The following is a 20,183-nucleotide window of genomic DNA, read 5'->3' on the forward strand; positions in this document are numbered from 1 at the left end:
TTGTTTATTTTTTTGATGTTGAGTTGTATGAGCTGTTTATATAAGTCAGGTATTAACCCCTCATCGGTCAAATCATTTGCAAATATCTTCTCCCATTCAGTAGGTTGCCTTTTGTTTTGTCAATGGTTTTCTTTTCTGTGCAAAAGCTTTTAAATTTAATTAGGTCCCATTTGTTTATTTTTGCTTTGGTTTCCTTTACTTATTAATCTGTGACAAAAGAGGCAAGAATATACAATGGAGAAAAGACAGTCTCTTCAGTAAGTGGTGCTGGGAAAACTGGACAGCCACTTGTAAAAGAATGAAATTAGAACATTCTCTAAAACCATACACAAAAATAAACTCGAAATGGCTTAAAGACCTAAAGGTAAGACCGGATACTATAAAACTCCTAGAGGAAACCATAGGCAGGACGCTCTGTGGCACAAATCGCAGCAATATTTTTTTGGATCCGTCTCCTAAGGCTTCTCATTGTTCTTAGATCAGTTGTTCCAGATCCTTAACATGACCTCTAACCCTGCCTGATATGATCCCCAACTCCCTCCTCGGCCCTTTCACATGCCCGTGTTCCCTCAGTTCTTTGAGTTCCACCCTCTCTTGCTTTCTTCTTACAGCTTCTGCATAGTTGCAGGGCCTGGAAGGGGTGCTCCCTTCTTCGAGCTAACTGGGAATCATTCTTCAGGCTTTAGCACTTCCTGAGAAGAGCTTCCTCCTCTACGTCAGATAGGTAATATAAATTAAATCACTAATTATTACATAATTAGTTAAATTATTTGTTTCATGTCCATCTTCTCAAGTGGCTTATACAACCATTGAGGGCAGAAATGTTTTCTTTCTTTTTCATTGCTCTGTCCTCAATTGCTTAGCAAAGTGCTTGGCATGTGGTACACAGCTCAGAAAATAACTTGAGTGAGCCGAGATGAAAGCTAAACCATGATTGGATCGTTTCACCTATACCACATTTTACAGTCCTGGATTTCCCCTTACATGTCTTCTTCCTCATCAGCACCTCACTATAACCTGTGCATGTCTGCAGTCTGCCAGGGTTGGCAATACTTCAAGGACTTTAACTCCCGTATGGCTGACCTACATCATTGGTTGTACATGGCTTGCCTTAGTCATTCGTTCACATCTTTTTTCCCCCAAAGAAGTAGACAGTCTGTCAGGTTTTTCAATTGTAATGGTTCATTTTTATTATGATCAATATTAAAGACCCAGGTAGTTTAATAGACCCAGAATCTTAAAAGAAAGAGGAGGATCTGGAAAACATCTAGGCAAACAAAAGTCAGAATTCAGGATAGAAAAGAAACAAAGAGTGCGCATTTAAAGATAAGGCTGTTAGTGCTCTGGGCTAGTACAGATGTTCCAGGACATAGCCGGTAATGTATTTGATCGCCAGCATTGTCTCCTCACAGGTTGGCCGGATCTGGGATTCAGGGAGGGCAAAGCCATATCTGCCTTTATCCCGGAGTTCAAAGGTGAAGGAATATTTGATTCCTTGGTCATAAGCCCAGTCATCAGAGCCCCCAGCAGCAGGATCTGAAATGAGCAAACAGGAGAAAGAAAAATTTTAAATCTAGGAAGGAGATTTTAAAAAACCCACCAGCTTTCTTTTATAATTACAAATGTTTTACTGCACAAAACAGTATAGGTAGGCGAATTTTCTAGTAAACTGGATCACAAAAGCTATGGGGGCTGTTTTAAAAATTTGTCCAGTCTTACCTCTAAGTCTGCTTAGTGGGAGTGATGTGTTTAATACCCCAGGAAGTATGTAATTTGTAATATATAAACTTCTCAGAGTGCTTGTATGCTGAGGTAAACTGTGCTATGTAGTGTGTAATCTGTTTACAAAATATATACAGTTTCTGGGAAAAGGATGTGTATCTCCTAGAAAAATAAGGAAAACTGCATGATGACTGGTAAGAGGAGAGGACTCCAAACCCTGCTGAAACTGTGCTGAGCGATGAAACTGGAGCAGTTGAGGGCAGGGCTGTGCCTTCATTTTTGTTTCTTCAGGGTCTAGCATATGGCCTGGCACAGATTAGGCATTCCTTCAGTTATTCATTTGGTGACAGTTATGATGTCATTCATTTATTCAATCACTCATTTGTTCATTCGTTCATTCAGTCAACAATTGTACAGCTCTCACTTAGTAGTAGGCCATGTGCTCGATCAGCTCTGGAGATGCTAGGACAAAGGAAAGACATGGCCCCTGCCCTCCAGGGACTTACACTGTAATGGAAAGAGAAACCTCATTGAACTTGCCTGAAGAAAACCTACAAGAAGTTCACCATATGTGAATAGGTGCAATGTCACTGTGGGTTATTTCTGATAGAACCCCCTTAAGAAAATAGTATACCCCATCTGATACAGAGAAGTTTAATAAAGGACAAGAATACAGGAAACTGTATTCTACATGAAGCTTTTAGAAAGCCCTCAGGATTGGAGCCTCTCCAACTGCATTGAAGCCCCCTTGATGATGGGACTGGCCTTTTTTCCTTGTATTTCTGGTCCTTTAAGACCTGGGGCAGAAAGAAATCATGCAAAGGCAAATATATGTAGAAATTGAAAATGGGCCTGCAGAATGCGCCTTCCCAGCAGATCCGAACTGCAGCCCCAAGGCTCTGGGGTCTAGCCGCTATCTAACGCTTTTGCCACTTGCTTGCATCCCTTGCAAATAGCTTGAGCCTGAAGTAGCCTTTCGAAACTGCCATCTGTTTAGCCAGGAAAACCTTCCCTCTACTGCTTTCCTCCAGCAATTGTCCTTCCAGATAAAGCTTCTGTGTCATCATCCTGGGAACTTATTCCTGATACTGTGGAGTGGGGTGGTTAGTCTTTGGGCGTGCTCTTTTCTTAGACATCCTTCTGTCGCAGCACTTAGCTCCTGTATGACAATTAATGTTTACTCTTCCCGCTTCCCTGCTGTGGGTTCTTTGAAGATTGCTCCAGCCCTCCTCCTTCCTTCCCCCTTCCCTCTTGCCTTCTCTCCATCCTTCTTTCCTTTCTCTCCTAGCATCTGTTGAGGGCCTGGCAAGTGGTAGACGCTCAATAGATCTTTACGGAGAGCAAATGTTTCCGTGGGCTGAAAGGGATATTTCTCCCCCTTTTTTCTGAACAGGAAACTGATTACATATTTTTTTAAAAAATTCACTGTCAGGCAAAAGTCACATGCTTTAAATGATAGAAAGGAAAGACGCTGGGAACCATTTGTTGCCTCTGAAGCACGTGGGTTCTTTGCACAGTTCTGACGCCAAGACTTACAGATTGTTGAAGCTCCTGGGCCATATTTGTACTTGGTCCTGTACAGTGTGGCAAGTTCTTCCATGGCACGTTTAGCCATGCTATTCTGCAAAAGAGCCAGCAGTAAGTGAGTGAAGAAATAAAAGCACACACCGACAAAAAACCAAACATCTGTACATTATTTTTAAGACGTTGAAGACATGTAAGTCACAGTTCGGGTTAGTGTTTTAAACTTAATCAGTGCGCATCCCCATTTTCCAGCGAACTTTGTCATATGATCCAAGTGATTCTTGTGGAAGGATGTCTTCCCTAATGCCCTCCTCAAGCACTCACTCTGAGCTTCTCTTTGTCACACACAGAGTTGTGTCATATTGTGTCAATACCATTAGCTGCCCTCTGAGTTCTCAGTGACTTTTTCTGTCCTTTATCTCTGTGTCCCCAGGGCCTAGCCCAGGGTTCGTTACTTAGTGGTTACTCAGTAAATGTTTGTTGAAGCTCTGAGATGGTTAGCACTCTTCTTACCCTATTATTTGAGAATTAGGTCCTTACATTTATTTTAAATGATCGTTGCAGTAAAATCTGGGTCCTAGCTGTAAACTCTGTTGTATTCAGAGTTTATTCTTTTACTTTGTTTTCTTTTTTATTTACATAGAATTTAGTTGCTCTGTTTTTTTCCTGGAATTCTTATTTAGGCTTGTTAAACATTTTTTTTTAAACCTTAGTTCAGGCTGGAGAAATGAGGCTATAGTGATTTGTAACTGTCCCAGATACCACATTTATTGACATAGTAAAATGTCACTGTGTATGAAGAATTAGGTTATATCTAAGGATTAGTCTGGCAAATCTATCTTGTCTCTGGAGCTTGTGAGAGAAAAGCAGGAGGCAAGGAGGTCTTTGTGGTTGTGCAAAGAGATTGTCTACCTATTAGAGGCAAACAAAAATCAAAAACGTACAAAATAATTCCAAACAAAACAATGCAAAAACCACCTGGAAATAGGGCAGGTTATAAAGTGAAGATTAAGTCATGGCAGGATTATGTGAGTTGGGGTAGGAGTGTTAAAAACCACTCAAAAGAATGATTGGATAGTCGGTGCAACCTTCAGTGATAGTGTAAAAATGTTTAAGAATGGACAGTTCCAAGGAAGAGTGGTAGTTCCAGCATGGAAGATTTTTTAGACCGAAAAATGAGAGAACATTTATTTTATTTCAAAAGGCAGAACATTTGAATTCCAGAATTAAAAAAAGTAGCAAGTATTAACTTATGTTTTTTTTTTTTTTTTTTTTTTTTATTAGAAGCAGCATCACCTTCTCATCAGACCCACTGCCCTCCCGCCCCTACACCCAGCCCCTCAGGGAGAAGGGCTGTGCACTCAGCTCCTCCCTGCACAGTAAACTCTCCAGTGTCCACTGACAAATTGTCTATTTAACTGAATCACTTTGAAAGCAAGCTTTACTTTTCTGTCTGGAGAACACAGATTTGTGAATCTGATTGTTACTACAGGAGAATTAGCCATAACTCATTCTGGCTATGAAACTAGCTATATTTCTTACTTTGGCATCATAATTGTCTTGTACATATGCCTGGAAAACTGTTGAAGTTGGTGATGACATCAGAATATTTCTGTTTCTACAAAATAGCAGCTTCCCTTAATCCTTGTTCTAATATTAAAACCAGGTCAGTCAAGTCTTAAGTCAAATTGATGAGGGCATGGCTGTAAGACTTCAAGAATTTCAGCTCCCAAAGCATCAATGCTTCATCGAAACAAGTGGTAAATTTGGAAATTTAAAAGGAATTATAAAACTTAAATCATGACTTTCTGGTCTGAAATGATGCAATCAGTTTCTTGGAACTAACTTATTATTCTTAGAGTTTTGGGACAGTAATTTGAACATTTTAGGGTTTCATTTCCCTTTTTCCCAAACTGGTAAACTAATATGTGCTTTGTCATACTGTATGGAATCTTTACTGTTGTGATCTAAAGGTATTGTTTCTGTTGTTTAATCTTATTTTAACCAACATACTAGAGTTAGGTCTTCTCTCCATCCTTTAGTATAAGGCCTGTTGCCAGTTGAAATCAGAAATAATGTGTAAACATTGCACAATGCTCAGAATACATTTAAAACCATCTTTTAGAGATGTGAAACATGGTGAGGTACTTGTTCTTTTGGTAGGCAAACAACATGTTTCCTACTGTTCTACAATTTCTTTAACTTGCGATTCATCCAAGGAAATTTCTAGTTACTTATTTTTCTGTAAGGCAGAACCTCTAATCCTAAAGAACTCTTATTCCTTCCCTAGCTACCTTCCTCAGGCTTTTCTTCTGTTCTGCTTTTTTTCCCCCTTAAACCTTGAATTCTTACTTTTAGTTAGTAGAAATAAGATTCTAATAAATTCCAGGCATGTAATGTACAGCAGGGGTCCCCAACCCCTGGGCCGTGGACCAGTACTAGTCCGTGGCCTGTTAGGAGCCGGGCCGCACAGCAGGAGGTGAGTGGTGGGTGAGTGAGCGAAGCTCTGTCGTCTGCCCCCCCATCGCTCGTATTACTGCCTGAACCATCCCCCTGCCCCACCCCCGGTCCATGGAAAAATTGTCTTCCATGAAACCGGTCCCTGGTGCCAAAAAGGTTGGGGACCGATGCTGTATAGCACTGTGACTATAGTTAACAATACTGCGTCGTATACTTAAAGATGCTAATGAGAATAAAGCTTTAATGTTCTCACCGTAACAAAAAATGACAATTATGTGAGGTAGAGGGTGTGTAAACTAATGTGGTAAACATTTTACAGTATATACGTGTATCAAATCATCACATTGTGCACCTTAAATTTACACAGTGTTATATGTCAATTACATACCAGTAAAGCTGTAAAAAAAAGGAAATTCTTCAGGATTAGTTCCAAATGTGAGAAGTTATGATGACTATAGACAATTTAAGACAAGATCATTGTCTTTATCTCTTGACCTCCTGTGTGTCAGATGACCTTCAAGTCTCTCAATATTTTTATTGGTGTAACATAAGAATTGAGTTATCTGGCAAAATTGAAGGGGCTTACTTGTGATCTGTTATTGCTTCTGATTTATCAACTTATCCATTTAGTCATAACTACCCTTAGGGCCACACAAAAATGTTTAGTTTGCCTTTCCTTAGAGCAATAACCAAGTGCTTTCTAAGCCTTCAGAGGCATCTTTTGGAAACAGTTGCTCTGCCTGTGATGCTGAGGCAATATCTAAGATTGATGTTAACTTAAAATGGCTGTTATTTTGTTCCTGTCACGGGTACCCACTGAAGGAGCATCTAGTCTGTGTCTCAGCCTTGGTTCTCCTTGTCCTAAGTTGCTCTCTCATCTTGATGTCTACCTCATCACTTGTCCTCTGACCATCACCTCATCATCACATCCTTCAATGGCTCTCTCACCTTCTGTTGAAGTCTGGCCTCCTTTCTTGACATAAAGAGCCTTTGTGAGCTTGTCCCTCTCTTCTCTCTCAGGCTGCATCACTTGCCGTGCATCCCCATGTTCCTTCCGAGCCAGGTTTCCCTGAACTACTTTCCGTACCCTTCCCCGCCTCTCCTTACCTCCATGACATTGGGTGTCGTTCTCCCTTTGTAGGAAATCTCTTTCCCTCTTTGTTCACAAGGAGGCTTGCTATTGTTCTTCCAAATTCAGTCTAAATGTCATCTTCTTTGCAAAGCTGCCCCAACTCTCTTAGGGAGCAATGAGCACCCCTTCTTTGTGAGGGCTCACATGTCTCTATCAGAGTTCCTATCACTGTGCTGTAATCATTTGTTTTTGCATCTGTTTGTCCCCTAGGTGAGCTTTTTGTTGGGGGGAGGATTCTTGGCTATTCATCTAGTATCCTCAGCGGATTGCATTAACACCTAGCACATTGTTGGTTGGTTGATTTAGTCTCTTCCTAGGGCTTCAGGTGAGCCTGATTTGGATGGGGGTGCAGAGTGCTGAGCTCTACAAAGGCTGGACTGTGACCCCCCTGAGTGGAGATTGAGGATGCTTGTGGGGAGAGTGGTGGTACCATGCAGTGATGGTTGATGGGTTACCACATTTAGACATTGACCTCTGCTGGGCACTTAACTTATTTCCTTTGATAAAAAAAAGTGAAGTCTGTAGACCCTTTCTCTCAGCCCCTCTGAGGCCAAGGGACAAAAAAGTCAGAGCAGATGTTAATCAACCAAAATATCATATTTTAAGTTCCAAGTATTGTAACAAAAATCCCTGGAATCAGTGTGGGTCTTTTCTTTTTTTTTTAAGAGTTCAAATACTTTTACAAATGTTGCTCATTTATCTTCCTAACATTATCTGTCCACATTCATCAACACAGAATTTTCTAGCAGAATGGAATGCCATGGGGGCAGCACGCTTGGTGGGAATGTTCCAACCAAGCTGGGTGACTGACCCCTGCCAGAAATGGTAGAGAGAGGGGTGATTCCTGAATTTGCTAAAATATTAGAGAGGTAACTCCTTTTCCTTGTATGTTTCTGTGAAAAGGGACTAAGACAGCTGACAAAAGACTGGCAGAAACAATAGTACATCAGAGAGCATGATCCATGTCTTGAAACTCTAATTAATGACATTTTCTATATAACCTGTCATTTGAGGGAGATCTTACATCCTTGCTCAGTGGGTTCAAAATAAGAACTAACATTTACATAAAACCTTAGACTTTGACAAAGAGCTCTTGATAAGAGCTAGATATTTTTATCCCCATTTTACAGATAAAAGAACTGAAACTCAGAGAGGATAAAAGAACTTGCCCAAGGGCATGCAGCCCCATAAGTGGCTGACTTGAGCTAGGTTCTTCTTGCTTTAAATCCTGTGCTCTTTTTCACTTCTCCTTGTGGCCTTGGAATACTTCAAAAGAAGTGTTGCTAGAGCTGGTTTTACCAGTTGTAAAGAACAGAAGGAAGCTAAATATAAATCAGCCTCAGAGAAAACTTTGCTTTCAGTCAAGGCCAAACATGGCCAGCCTTTATTAATCCTTAGATATGAGTTTCCTACCACGTCTTATGCATGTTCTCTTTTGTCACCTGTTTTCTTAAAAAGAGGCCTTGGTCATAGAGCAAAAGACAGAGAGAGTCTAAAATGTCACATCTAACTCAAAGCCCAAGAGACAAAGGACCAACTAGTGTAACGTTTCCCCAGGCTCTGAGCTCCAGGGGGCTGGTGAGATGAATAAGGCGAGGGTGTTCTTTTCCACTGACCTGCATTCCTTAGGAACATGTGATCAGGAAGCCCCATCTCGTGACTGTGCTCATGGTTGTCATTGCAACCTCTACGTACACCGCCAAGTGTCATGACAGTGGGGTCTCGCCTCTTCTAATCTTCCACTGGTCCATCATTACCGTACAAGAAAACGAAAGCCCCAAACTGACGGTGGGGTATATACCAATTCAAAGGGAATTTTCTTCAGAACTTTGCTTCTAACTTGAAGTTCTGAGTTTAACCATCCCTCTGGGTGAATACATGTGATAATGGAAGCGTCAAAATGATCTTTAGCAGCAGTTTCCTTCCTTCTGTCCTGTGATAATGGGTAGCTTACACCAAGGGACCAAGGAGGAATTGAACTTTTATAAGTTTGGTGCAAAAGGAGAAGCCTCCAAGGCCTACTGAGGCAGGGACTGAGGAGAAAGCCTTTGAAACAAATATGTTTCTGAGAAAAAGGAGGAGAGTAAACAAGCGCAGGCTCTGGTTGCAAAGCCTTGAGATGAAGAAAAGGCAAGGAGTGTGGGAAGGCCTGCTTTAGAGAGCAGGGCCTGTCTGTTCTGGCAGACTCCATGGGGAGCGGGGCAATGCTTTCACTGATGGAAACCAAATTCTTTCTTTGCCTGATCTGAATACATATTTTTAAGCTCTTTAAAATTCAGGTAAAATGTGAAGCATGAGTCAGCTGAAGTTGCAAAGTCCAGAATTCCCCCCCCCCCCCCGTGGCGGTGGTGCTTCTTCCAAATAAATGTTAAAAAATAAATGCCGTATGATGGGAATGTAGTCTCCCACACTTGAGATTTGCAGAAAATTGTAAGCTCTTTGTGAGGAGGTGTAGGATCCTGAAAGCCAGGGACCTTTGGCCAGGAATGAGACTTTTCTTACCTTTGCTTAAAGCAGGGTTTCTCCACCTTGGCACTTGTGACCCGTGGGCTGGATAATCCTTTGCTGTGGAGGCTTGTCCTGAGCTTTGTAGGGTGTTTATCAGTCTCCCCTGGCCTCCACCCAAGGCATGCCGGGAGCATTCCCACAGTGACAACAATCAAAAAGGCCCCCCACCCCCACCCCCGCCAGATGTCCTCTGGGGGAAGGGAAGGAGGCAAAATTAGCTTAAAGGAAAGTCAGATAAAAGATGTAATTATGTTAAAGAAGAAAGTATTTTAGAGAGAAAAACTGAAAAAGAAGACAGCTGGTTTTAAAGGTGCTCTGAATGCCTTGTTTTCCTCTGCTGACGATAGTACAAGTGTCTCCGAAGCACCGCTGCTAGGTCACACCTGCCAAAATCACACTTTACCTGCAGGGTTGCCAGATTTAGCCAAAAATACAGGATACCCGGTTAAATTTAAATTTCAGGTAAACAATGAATGCTTTTCCGGTATAAGTCTGTCCCATGCGATATTTGGAGCATACTTAAACACTAAAAATTATTTGTTGTTTATCTGAAATCAGATCTAACTGGGAGTTCTGTATTTGACGTGGCCATTCTGTTTACCAGGTTACTGGCTCCAGGGCCTGCTGTGACACAGGAGTCATCCTGACATTAAAGTCCCTCGGTAACCTGGTTACCTCACTCCCACCCTTCCTTCGAGAGAACATTCACAACAGGCTGACCCCCTCTGCTCCCTTCCTCATGGCAGGAGCCAGGGTTTATGCTGAGCACTTAATAGGTGCTCAGTGGAATTTCTGGTAATTGCCTGATGAGTCATGTACTGACCAGGCCCTGCAGGAGAATTTTAACAGGCCAGAAAGCCACTTAAAATGTATAATGGTAAATCAGCACCCGGTCTCTCTAATCAAAGAAATTCTGCAGTTGTCATTTAAAATTTCTTTGGTCTTATAAGTGAGATTAGAAATTCTGAGAAAATTCCTGAAGCAAATGTTCTGTGCCTCCAGTCCTGCCTAAGCTGCTGGCAGCCTGCCTGACACAGGGACTGTGACCTGGTTGCTCTTGTTATTAGGCAAGGACGTGGTGACAGCAGTGATGGAGTGTGCGCATGACCCTGCAATTGTCCACCTCCTAATCACAATATTTCTTCCCCCCTGATTTTTGTGTTTATCTCTAATGATAGTCCCGGCTTATGCTCACGTGCTTGGGTGGAGCAGTGGGTTTCTGTTTTGGCAGCTCACTAACTAAAGCTTTAATTAAGAGGTAGTGAGGTGTCTTTGGACTAGAAGGTGTTAGATTTTAGAAATGGATTTCTATCTTTTGGTCAAGTTTAATAATTTTTCAGAAATATTTAGACTGTCATATTTCTCCTGGTTAATGTACGTATACCCATGCAAGTACTGGCCAGAATCATGAAGACTGGGCCCTGAGAAGTCAGGGATCTTACTTGACCAGTGTAAATCCTTAGCAATGTCCGGGGTCAGAGGTAATAATGATATATTTGTGGGATAAAAGACTTTATTTAATGAATGGTCTTTTGCAAACCGGCTGCATGGAGCACCACCATAGAACACGGCCACACAAATATGTGTTGGAAGTTGGGGCAGCTTAGGAAATTCTTCAGCATCCACTAGCTCCATGCCCAAGGCTGCCTCTACTACTGGTGTTGGCTTAACCGAGCCTTCATTGTCTGAGCTAGAAAATGAGAAAGCAGAACCAGAGAAATTCCAAGACTTCCACCTGTGAAATCCTGTGCTTCTAATGTGGAAATGTAATCATAGACGCATGCCCTGGATCGGCATCTTTGTGTGGTATACATCAGCTTTCCATTTGGTCAGTCTGGGAAACGGGTGAAGATACTTAGTTGATTGGTATTATTCTGGGTTTCTGCTTTTGAATTTAGAAGTAGTGTTATAGTAATAATTAGTATTAACAGAGCCGTGTGTGCCTCTTTGGGGGGAAGATAGACCAAAGATTGGGAGCTTTTCCATGCTCAATAAATGCAAAGATATGGATAGGTTTGGGAGCCTTTTCAATTATGTCTCCTAGTTTTTATTTCCTCTGATGGTGAAGAGGTCATTATAACTCAATATTTCATTACCCTTTAGAATTTTGGAAATGTAAAGATATTCTTTTTCTGGATCTTAAAACTTCCTTTGAAGATAGTGATAGCTTTATACTGAAGAAGTCAACGCTGAGGGACTGGACGTTTATGAAGTCATTGGAAGCTCACAGTGCATTTTGTATTCTTTCTTTAAATAATATATGCGTGTAAAAACAGTTTGCAGTCAGGAAAGCATTATGCATGTAAGACACTCTTATGTTTCCTCAAACTTTTTTTACTCATCTGCTGAAGATGTATTTTTTGGTAGCCTTTGTAATCCAGGCTATTACTTCTGTACTTTTACTTCATTGGTCTTTTGCATTCCCATCTCTGCCTTTCTTCCCTCTGAAGGTTGTCTCCTGATATAAGTAATTGTCAGGTAATCTACATGTAAGATCTTTCAGAAATGAAGCCGTACACATTTTCATCACGACTCAAATGTCAAAGGATTGGTACTTACGGTATGTTCTAAATTTGAACTGAGAGAGTGCTAATGTTTCTATACAGAATAATTCCCTTCCAATTATTTCACTGAAGCATTTTTTTAGCTACAAATATGATCTTATATACATGCATATATATATGCTAAAATCTGTATAAGACAAAGTCTGCTTTGTAGTCCTGTAAGAAAATTCTGAGTTATCTATAATGTGGTATGGTGCCAATAATTCATCTTATTAGTCTTTTACTATCTTTTGTTTTCTACAGTGGGGTCACAGTTTTCTAATTGAGAATTAATATGGAGGCACTAGATTTGGGTGGAACATTCATCTTTCTAGGTCAAGACTTTTAGTTTTTTAAAGTGATATCCTCATTACAAATAAAAACCATGGAAAAGCCAATATCTTTCTTCTTGGGAGACTCAAATTCTCTTTTGGCTATACATGTATTTGTGATAACACTATAGTTATGAGTTGTTCTAGCAAAATGTTCTTAGGAAGTCAGTGAATTGGATTCCTACAAAATAAGAAAAAGACTGAAAGGATTTCTAGTTAACTATTCAAATGATTTAAATTGTTTTGGGGTGCCAAACTAAATTCAGATCTCAAATGAATCAAATAATCAAATAATATGCATCTTAGATTTTACTGATGGCATTTAAATGTCTCTTTTAAGATACTAGGCAAAATTCCAAAGACTATTGGAAATTAAAGTAACTTTTAAATCAATGTGTGTGATATAAGTGCAAAGAATTTTTGTGTTTTATTCACCTATCTTCTGCTCTAGAAAACATAAGAAGTAACATGTCCTTTCCCTTGAATTTATTAGATTTGCGGGTATAAATTTAAACAAGGTAAGATTATTTTGTGGTTTATGCTTGTTTGAGAATTGATTATGAATATTTTACTTTGATATAGTTCTGTTTCACTTCTTTGTTAATTAGAATTTAAAAACAATTTTGGAGGATGGAATTTCTAATATATATATATATATATATTTTAGTATTACCTCTCTTTCCTTGATTTTAAATGAAGAAGTGATTCTTAGAGGAAAGTATCAGTGGATCACATTCTCTGGAATGGTTTCACACCATTTGGGGCACATATTGAATTGGCCCACTAAACTCACTTTGAGTCTTGGGTCTTTTCCTGGAGAAACCACAGGAAGTAGCAAGAATTATTCATGAGATTCTAAAGGTAGAACTTACTTGATTCTTTTTTTTAAAGGAAAGTTTGTAGACTTCTAGAGCAGTCAGATACTACGTTATTGTATGGAGCCAGTGGGGCAACAAAGTTTTCAACGCTAAAAGGGCTTAAACTTATTCCCCAAGTAAGAAAAAGTATTGAAACTTTGTGCAGCAGCTCAATTCCAAAGAACACTTTAAGCTTTTCTGTTAGCATTAATCTTTTAGTGTTTATGTTTAAAACTAGTTATTAAGCAAATTGGATATATTGGTTGTTACATTTAATATGGTTTATAATTTTAGTTTTAATATTTTACTTACTAACTCATTCGTGCTTAGTTTGTATGGCTTTGTCTTTTTCTCTTTTGATGTGGTACAGCTTAAGCATATTCACATGAGTTAAGCAAACAACATACCCCCACCTCCTCTCCTCTGGTGGCCCTGGAAATCGAGGACTGAAATGAGGAGCTGACCACACCCATCTCTGGGACAGCAGGCCTGTGAGCGCCCACTGCTGGGAACACTTACAGACTGAGCCTAATTGGAAAACTGAAATATTGAATGGTTCCAACTAATGATGTCCTCTTTTGTTTTTTGGCTACAGGTAGGGAAAATGGGAAGATTTTCCTGAAATGAAATGAAATGAAAAATAGCGTTTTTTTTTTTTTTTTAAAGAACAGGACCTGGCTAACTATTAGCTATCAGTTTTCTAAGAAGCTGAGTTATTTTTCCATTTTGCTCTTCACAAAGTATTTACAGCATTACATGTTTTATTTGGTCTCTGAAAGACTAAATCTGAAAACAAAACAGTTTCCAGTTGATAAAGTTATTGGGTCTTCGAATTTATGCATTTAGGTAAGCCAAATATCTATGTCGTTGTCTAGGTGGAATACTTTTTTTTTTTTTTTGGCATAACTCAAATGCTTTAAATCTTACACTTGTTCTTTCAGATCATTGGTCCCAACTTCTGGCAGCCAGATGTTCATAAATTTAAAAAAAAGTTGTTTGAAGGATTCAAACCTGCTTATTTTAAAAAATTATACATTGATGTACCGTATTTGTTAATTTGAATAGTATAAAACTCTTATATTATTTAACTTTTCATGTGGTTGTATCTTGATTCTCCAACAAGATTGCTAATTTTTTGAGTCAGGGATAGTTCATTTTCTTTGCAATATTTCTCATATGTAGTAAGGACCCATTGACATCATTTGTTCATTGATTGATTTACATCTGTGTCTCACCTAATCCAACAATTTAGAAATAAGCAATATTAGGATCTTATCACTTAACCATATATCAACCAAATGTGCAAATTCCTAACGACATCTGCCATACTCTGCCTGTGCATGTCAAATCTAGCTCAAGGCAACTTGATAAAATTGACTTTCTGATTAAGATTATGTATGAGGTGAAGGAACTTTGTAGATTACCTCAGATGCGTCTGAAATCATCATGTATGTCAGTGCTGTGGTGAAGCAGGAGGAAGTGGAACTGTTGTCATTTTGAAGATTAGTGAATTAACCGCATTTTGGCGATCATTCCCTACATCAAAATCACATTTCTTCTAGCCAATGTATGTAGCCAATTTCAGATGCCTTGTAAATCTGTGTTGGTAAGTTTTTTGCTTCTATTACCGAAAATCAAGAATGGAACTTCCCGAAATTTTTTGTATATATATATATTTTTTCCAGGAATAGAATTTAAAAATCTCAACAGTGAAATACTATATCTACTACCATGACTACTTACCAACTCAGCATTGTTCTTGGGGAGTTTGTAATCATAGGAGTAAGGGTAGAGTATCATCTGGGAGTATGAGTGGATTGTCAGATATGCTTTGATGGAAGAGAGGTGGTTGCGGATGAAATTAGCCAGGGCCTTGGTCTCTTTTTCAGACTCTGCAGCAGATCCACAGTAAGTTTCATCACAGGGGTTTTTAGAGGCTCCGATAGCTGGAAAAACATATTGTTGTTAATGGCAAATGGTCATCTGCTGACGTTCCCACAGGTCATGTTTCAAAATTTCAAATTAGAGAGTTAAAAAATAAGTTGTTTTCACAAGAATTTTTATAATCATCCTCATGCATCTGTACATTATAAAGTATGCATACATTTAGTCACAAGAGTAGGGTGTTTTTAAGCTAACAGGCTAAAAAGTTGCATGTGAAATCACCAATATGTCCCTGTGTAGTGCTAAACAATGAGATCAATATAGTGTAAGAAGATTAATAAGTAGGGATAAACTAATATCCATGAGAAATTTCTATATTAGTATAATCATTTACTGAGAGTTGAATCACAAAATTATAATCACAATTTTATTTAAATAATTGTTTAAATAATTATTTAATGATGGTCTCCTCTAGATTTTACATTCCACAAGTAGCAGGATTATGTCTGGTTTGTTCAGTCTTATGTTTCCAGCGTCTAGCACAGCTGGGAACATAATAGAATAAGCAATACATTTTTATTGACTGAATAAACAAGCTGTTTATTGTCTGTGCTTTCAGAAAGTTAGAACTCTAAAATATAAAATTTTATATTTTTTTCTTATTTTAGACACTATTGTGTTTTCCTGTTACTTTCTTCCTATGCTTTTCAAAAGATGCATGCAAAATGGCCAGCCAGATACTTACTGCACCAACCAGCATCAAAATTTCTGTTGGGGTCTGTGCCAATGCAGGTGGATCCAGCGTTGGTGGAGCGGGTCTTTCTCCACATTCGGTACTGAAAAGTGCAGTTTATGGTTAGGACAAGTATAGTAGAAAGTGGTTGGTTTTAATTTCATTAGCCCCTCTCAGTATTGGTTCATATACCTTGGTCCAGGTATAGATGTAGCCATCGATATTGACCACAGGCAAGACATAAAAGTCTAGCTTGTTGAGAAATTCTGTCATGTTTCTGTCACGTCCATAGGTGCGAACAGCCTGTGTATAAATTACAAAGCAGAATTTCATGGAAAAATGGAATGCATTATGCTGCTAAAATTTACATAGACGAGATGAATGTTGACTTTGGTAACAAAAGTGGCATCCCCTTTTGAAGTAGATATTATTAATATTTAAAAAGCAAATAGCAAAATATTACTGACAGTTTTGTTTAAAATAGTTTCTAGTTCTTCCCTTTTTCTAGGATACTCTGTTTCAGTGGTCCCCAACCTTTTTGGCACCAGGCACTGGTTTCGTGGAAGACAATTTTTCCACGGATGGGGGTGGGGGGTGTTCAGGCGGTAACGCGAGTGATGGTTCACGCGGTAACGCGAGTGCTGGGGAGCGGCAGATGAAGCTTCACTCGCTCACCCGCCACTCACCTCCTGCTGTGCGGCCCAGTTCCTGACAGGCCGTGGATGGGTACCAGTCCACAGCCCGGGCGTTGGGGACCCCTGCTCTATTTCATCCATATATACCTCATATAATTATTACTTTTTATTTTAACTATTTACTTTAAAGATGAACGAAAATTCAATAAAATTAAAGACTTAGAGAATGTGAATACTCATTTCCTTTGAAATGGTAACTGTAATAACTTTTTTTCAAAGTTAGTAGGATATGAGGGTAAGAACTTTTTTTCAAAGTTAGTAGGCTATGAGGGTATTCCTAGTAAGTAAGGAATGTCTGTGGATGGCTCTGCATGTTCCTAATACTGTCATCTAGAAATTTGTTTAATTTTGGTGAGACCTCCTGTAGATGGTCTCAGTAGAAGAAGAAGAATGAAAAAGGCTCCCACTAGGAAGTGAGATCACACTGATGGATTTTGGAGAGGCTTTCACCAAGTCTCAAGTTGCATAATGATGGAAGTCGTCTTATTCCTCTTACTTGAGAAGGGAACTCTGTTAAGGGTCTAGCTCTCCCTGCTAAGTGATGTGGATACCTATCTATGAATGAAGGACCTCATACCCATTTATTATGTTCTCTTAGTCACAGTTCTTCAGCCCCAGGATTATATTAAATTTACATTCAACTCTTCCCTAGGCTTGCTTGAAGAGATTTTTAAGGTATTTATGGTTTCTGTGTAGTAACAGTTTTTATATATTCTTCATGGCTTTATACATGTATGTTTATTAAAATAACACATGGTAAAGCATGTGCTTTTTATGTTGGAAGAGCTATAGAACCATGTTCTGTTAGTGGTCTGTGATTAGAGGTAACCAAAGTAATGATGAAAGTCTTTCTTTCTAGAGGGCAGATAGTGAGATACTCACTGAAATTAAATGGTGCCAATTGGACACATAACATGTCTAGAAACCAGGAGCCTAAAGAATAGATACAGAAGTGCTTTACCCAAAAGAAATTATCTTGTATATAATAATAGTCTTACATTTTTAAAGTATTTCAATATTTTAAACTTTACTTTTGAAATAATTTTAGACTTATAGAAGAGTTGCAGATACAGGGAGTTCTCATATACCTTTTACCCAGCTTCCCCGCATTGTAGTTGGTCATCACGTCTCCTCTTATCTGTGACAATTCCTCAGACTTTCCTTTGTGACTTTGACACAGGTGTTGTTAACCTTGATCACTTGGTTAAGGTAGTTTCTGCTAGGCTTCTCCACTGTAAATTTTGCCTTTGTAATGTAATACATATTTTTTAAGAGATACTTTGCTGCTGCAAATAACCTAGTTCTCTTTAAACTTTTACCCACTAATCCTTATATCCACCTGTAGATTTTCATGAAGTAGTTATTACTGTGGTGTTCTAATGGTAACTTTCTATTTTGCTCATTTGTACACCTATTAGTTGTAATTCTTCTATAAGAAAGAGTTGTTCCTTCTCTCCCTTTTTTTAATTTATTGAATCATCTATATCATTATGGACTCATGGATATTTAAAAGGGTTTTTACATATATCTTACCATTAGAATTATAAAGGAGTGGAAAACAGTATCATTTAGAATAGGGACCACTACGTATTGTTTTCTTTTACTCTGAAGTATACATTGATTATTATCTAGGAGATAATGATCAAGTTAGTGGTTTTTCCACAATCATTAACTTTTAAATGACCTATCCACGATATTTACTACCTGTTAGCCTTTCTACCAAAGGTGGGTAAGAAAGTTAAGATGAGTGAAATACAAATAAATACCATTTGCTAGCTGTTTAAAAATTTTGCCTTATCAAGTTTCTTGGTGACCTTTATAGCTTGGACCTTGGAATTATGAATTTTTCTATGGTATTATTCTCTTTTATTATAGTTAGTTTACAAGGGATTGATTGAAATAAAAAAAAATACTTTCTACTTTCCTCTGCCAGTAATCATTCTACATACTGACCTCTCTCACAAACCACTGGCAAAATGCAGGGGAAATCCACTCTCTGGCATGGAAACCGCAGTCCATGAAAATGGCAGGCTTATTTGGTCCAGGTCTGCCAACCTATTACAAACAAAAGGAAAAGGGAAACTGTGATTCATCATATTCAGGGGTGAACATTCACTACCCATCTGGGCTTTGGACTCAACAGGTGAAACCTGACAGCAGCAAGAGGTACATTCCATGATTAAATTAAAACATAATACTAGCACGGTATGTTCTTGCCTCTAGACACTCACAGTATTTGAGCTGAAGGCTTACATGGCTGTTTATTATTTTTATTAAGCTTGACAAGCTCATATTTTTCAGAAGATGCTTGATTACCCTGCTTAATTGTACTCACATGGAGGTTATTTTCTGCTGCTACTATTAGGAGACGTGACCAAGACAACTGGATGAGTAATTAGAAGTAATCATGATTGTTGCTAATCTTGTAAGAAGTTTTCCTTCTCTCCCATTTATTCCATGTCTTTGTATTTTCTTCATTAGAATTTCATGATAAAAATGGCATTAGAGGACGACAGAAACAAATTGTTGATACGCTGTGTACCGTTGTCTGATAGATATGAAGTTTATGAACCTCTTTAGCAAATGGATTTGCAAACGACATCTGGGAGAGGACAATTTCATCAAGGTAGATGATCATTTACATTGCTTACAGGAATGTGGTTAAATTTATAGGACTTCTCTTATTTTATTGCATTTTTTCTTTTGAATAAATCAAAATAATGATTTAAAAATTCACATATGATGAAACAATCTGGGGAATCTGTTTGAGGCAGGGAAAGAGTTATAACTATGTTTGGGATGAATATGTCTGTGAAACAGATGTTAATGTGTTAGAATTCATTGATTTAAAGCCCTCAGACATGGGAAGGTTATGGTTAAAAAGGATTACCTTGAGGAGGTACATAGTGTTTCCTAAAAATGTAGTTCCGATGGCACTGCGAGAGACGAGGTCTGGATTTTCGCTGGCGACTTGTTGAGTCCAAGCCTCTATCTACCAAATGGAACCATTTGTGGGTTAATGTGACATTCTTGGTTCAATTCCCAAAGCAATGTCTGTCTAAATCACGTGCGCATCATACCGTTTCCCAGTTGTTGTACTTCTCGTAACTGTGTCCAGTTGCACGGACCTTGCTATCAAACTGAGCCTCCAGCACAGATCTGAGGTTGCTTATTAATACCCTGTAATAAATCAAAGGGAGTGCTCCTGTAAACATAAGCATGTTTCCCAGTCAGCAAAAACCCAGAGTTTCTGCTTTAGCCGATTGTACAGTACATTCTCCATGAAGTCATCAGATCTGTCCTCTGATTATGCCTTTCAACTTGAGCTACTCATCACAAAGTAAGTAAATCATTGAGAAGGATACTGGAGACTATGAGCAAGGCAGGCTCTTCTTTGGCCCAAACTTCACCTGTTTGGGGGTCCTTGGACCTTAAACTTGGAAAATGATTTCCCTGGTACCTGGGGCATTCTGCATCAGGGCCTTGGGCTCAACACAGAAGCATGCCCTTAAGCCCTATCAGTGGTCTTTCTTCCTCAAGATTTTCCTTGTTTTAGCACTGAAAGTCCCATGTCCCAGGAACCTACTCAATCCCAGTAGTAGTAGATTGGGACAGCCAGTCACCTGAGGCCTTTCTCTAGGTTTTGAGAAAAATATCTTGCTGGGTGGAAATTCAGAAATATTGACAAGCTAAAGATTTTTTTAGACCAAAGAATACTGAGTTTAAAGTATTTGTTTCTGCTTGCCTTTCTTTTGGCTGGTTTAAAGTAATGTAAGAATGGTTCTGTAGTAAG

At 38.9% G+C, this 20,183-nt stretch overlaps 1 protein-coding gene across 1 annotated transcript in view; it reads right to left on the reverse strand.

Annotated features, from left to right (window-relative positions):
* Window positions 1-1,348: 1,348 nt before the first annotated feature.
* The window catches only part of CPB1 (carboxypeptidase B1), a 39,569-nt gene continuing 20,734 nt past the window's right edge, over window positions 1,349-20,183 (reverse strand). The window contains exons 4-11 of the mRNA XM_030873515.2: window positions 19,471-19,570; window positions 19,281-19,382; window positions 18,344-18,445; window positions 15,888-15,998; window positions 15,708-15,798; window positions 14,822-15,024; window positions 3,259-3,343; window positions 1,349-1,536 (exon numbers count right to left, since the gene is read on the reverse strand). Coding sequence (XP_030729375.2) covers window positions 1,349-1,536; window positions 3,259-3,343; window positions 14,822-15,024; window positions 15,708-15,798; window positions 15,888-15,998; window positions 18,344-18,445; window positions 19,281-19,382; window positions 19,471-19,570 — 982 coding nt within the window. The remainder of the gene's footprint in view (window positions 1,537-3,258; window positions 3,344-14,821; window positions 15,025-15,707; window positions 15,799-15,887; window positions 15,999-18,343; window positions 18,446-19,280; window positions 19,383-19,470; window positions 19,571-20,183) is intronic.

This window comes from Globicephala melas, chromosome 4 (assembly GCF_963455315.2).
Source record: "Globicephala melas chromosome 4, mGloMel1.2, whole genome shotgun sequence".
In the NCBI taxonomy this organism is placed as follows: Eukaryota; Metazoa; Chordata; class Mammalia; order Artiodactyla; family Delphinidae; genus Globicephala; species Globicephala melas.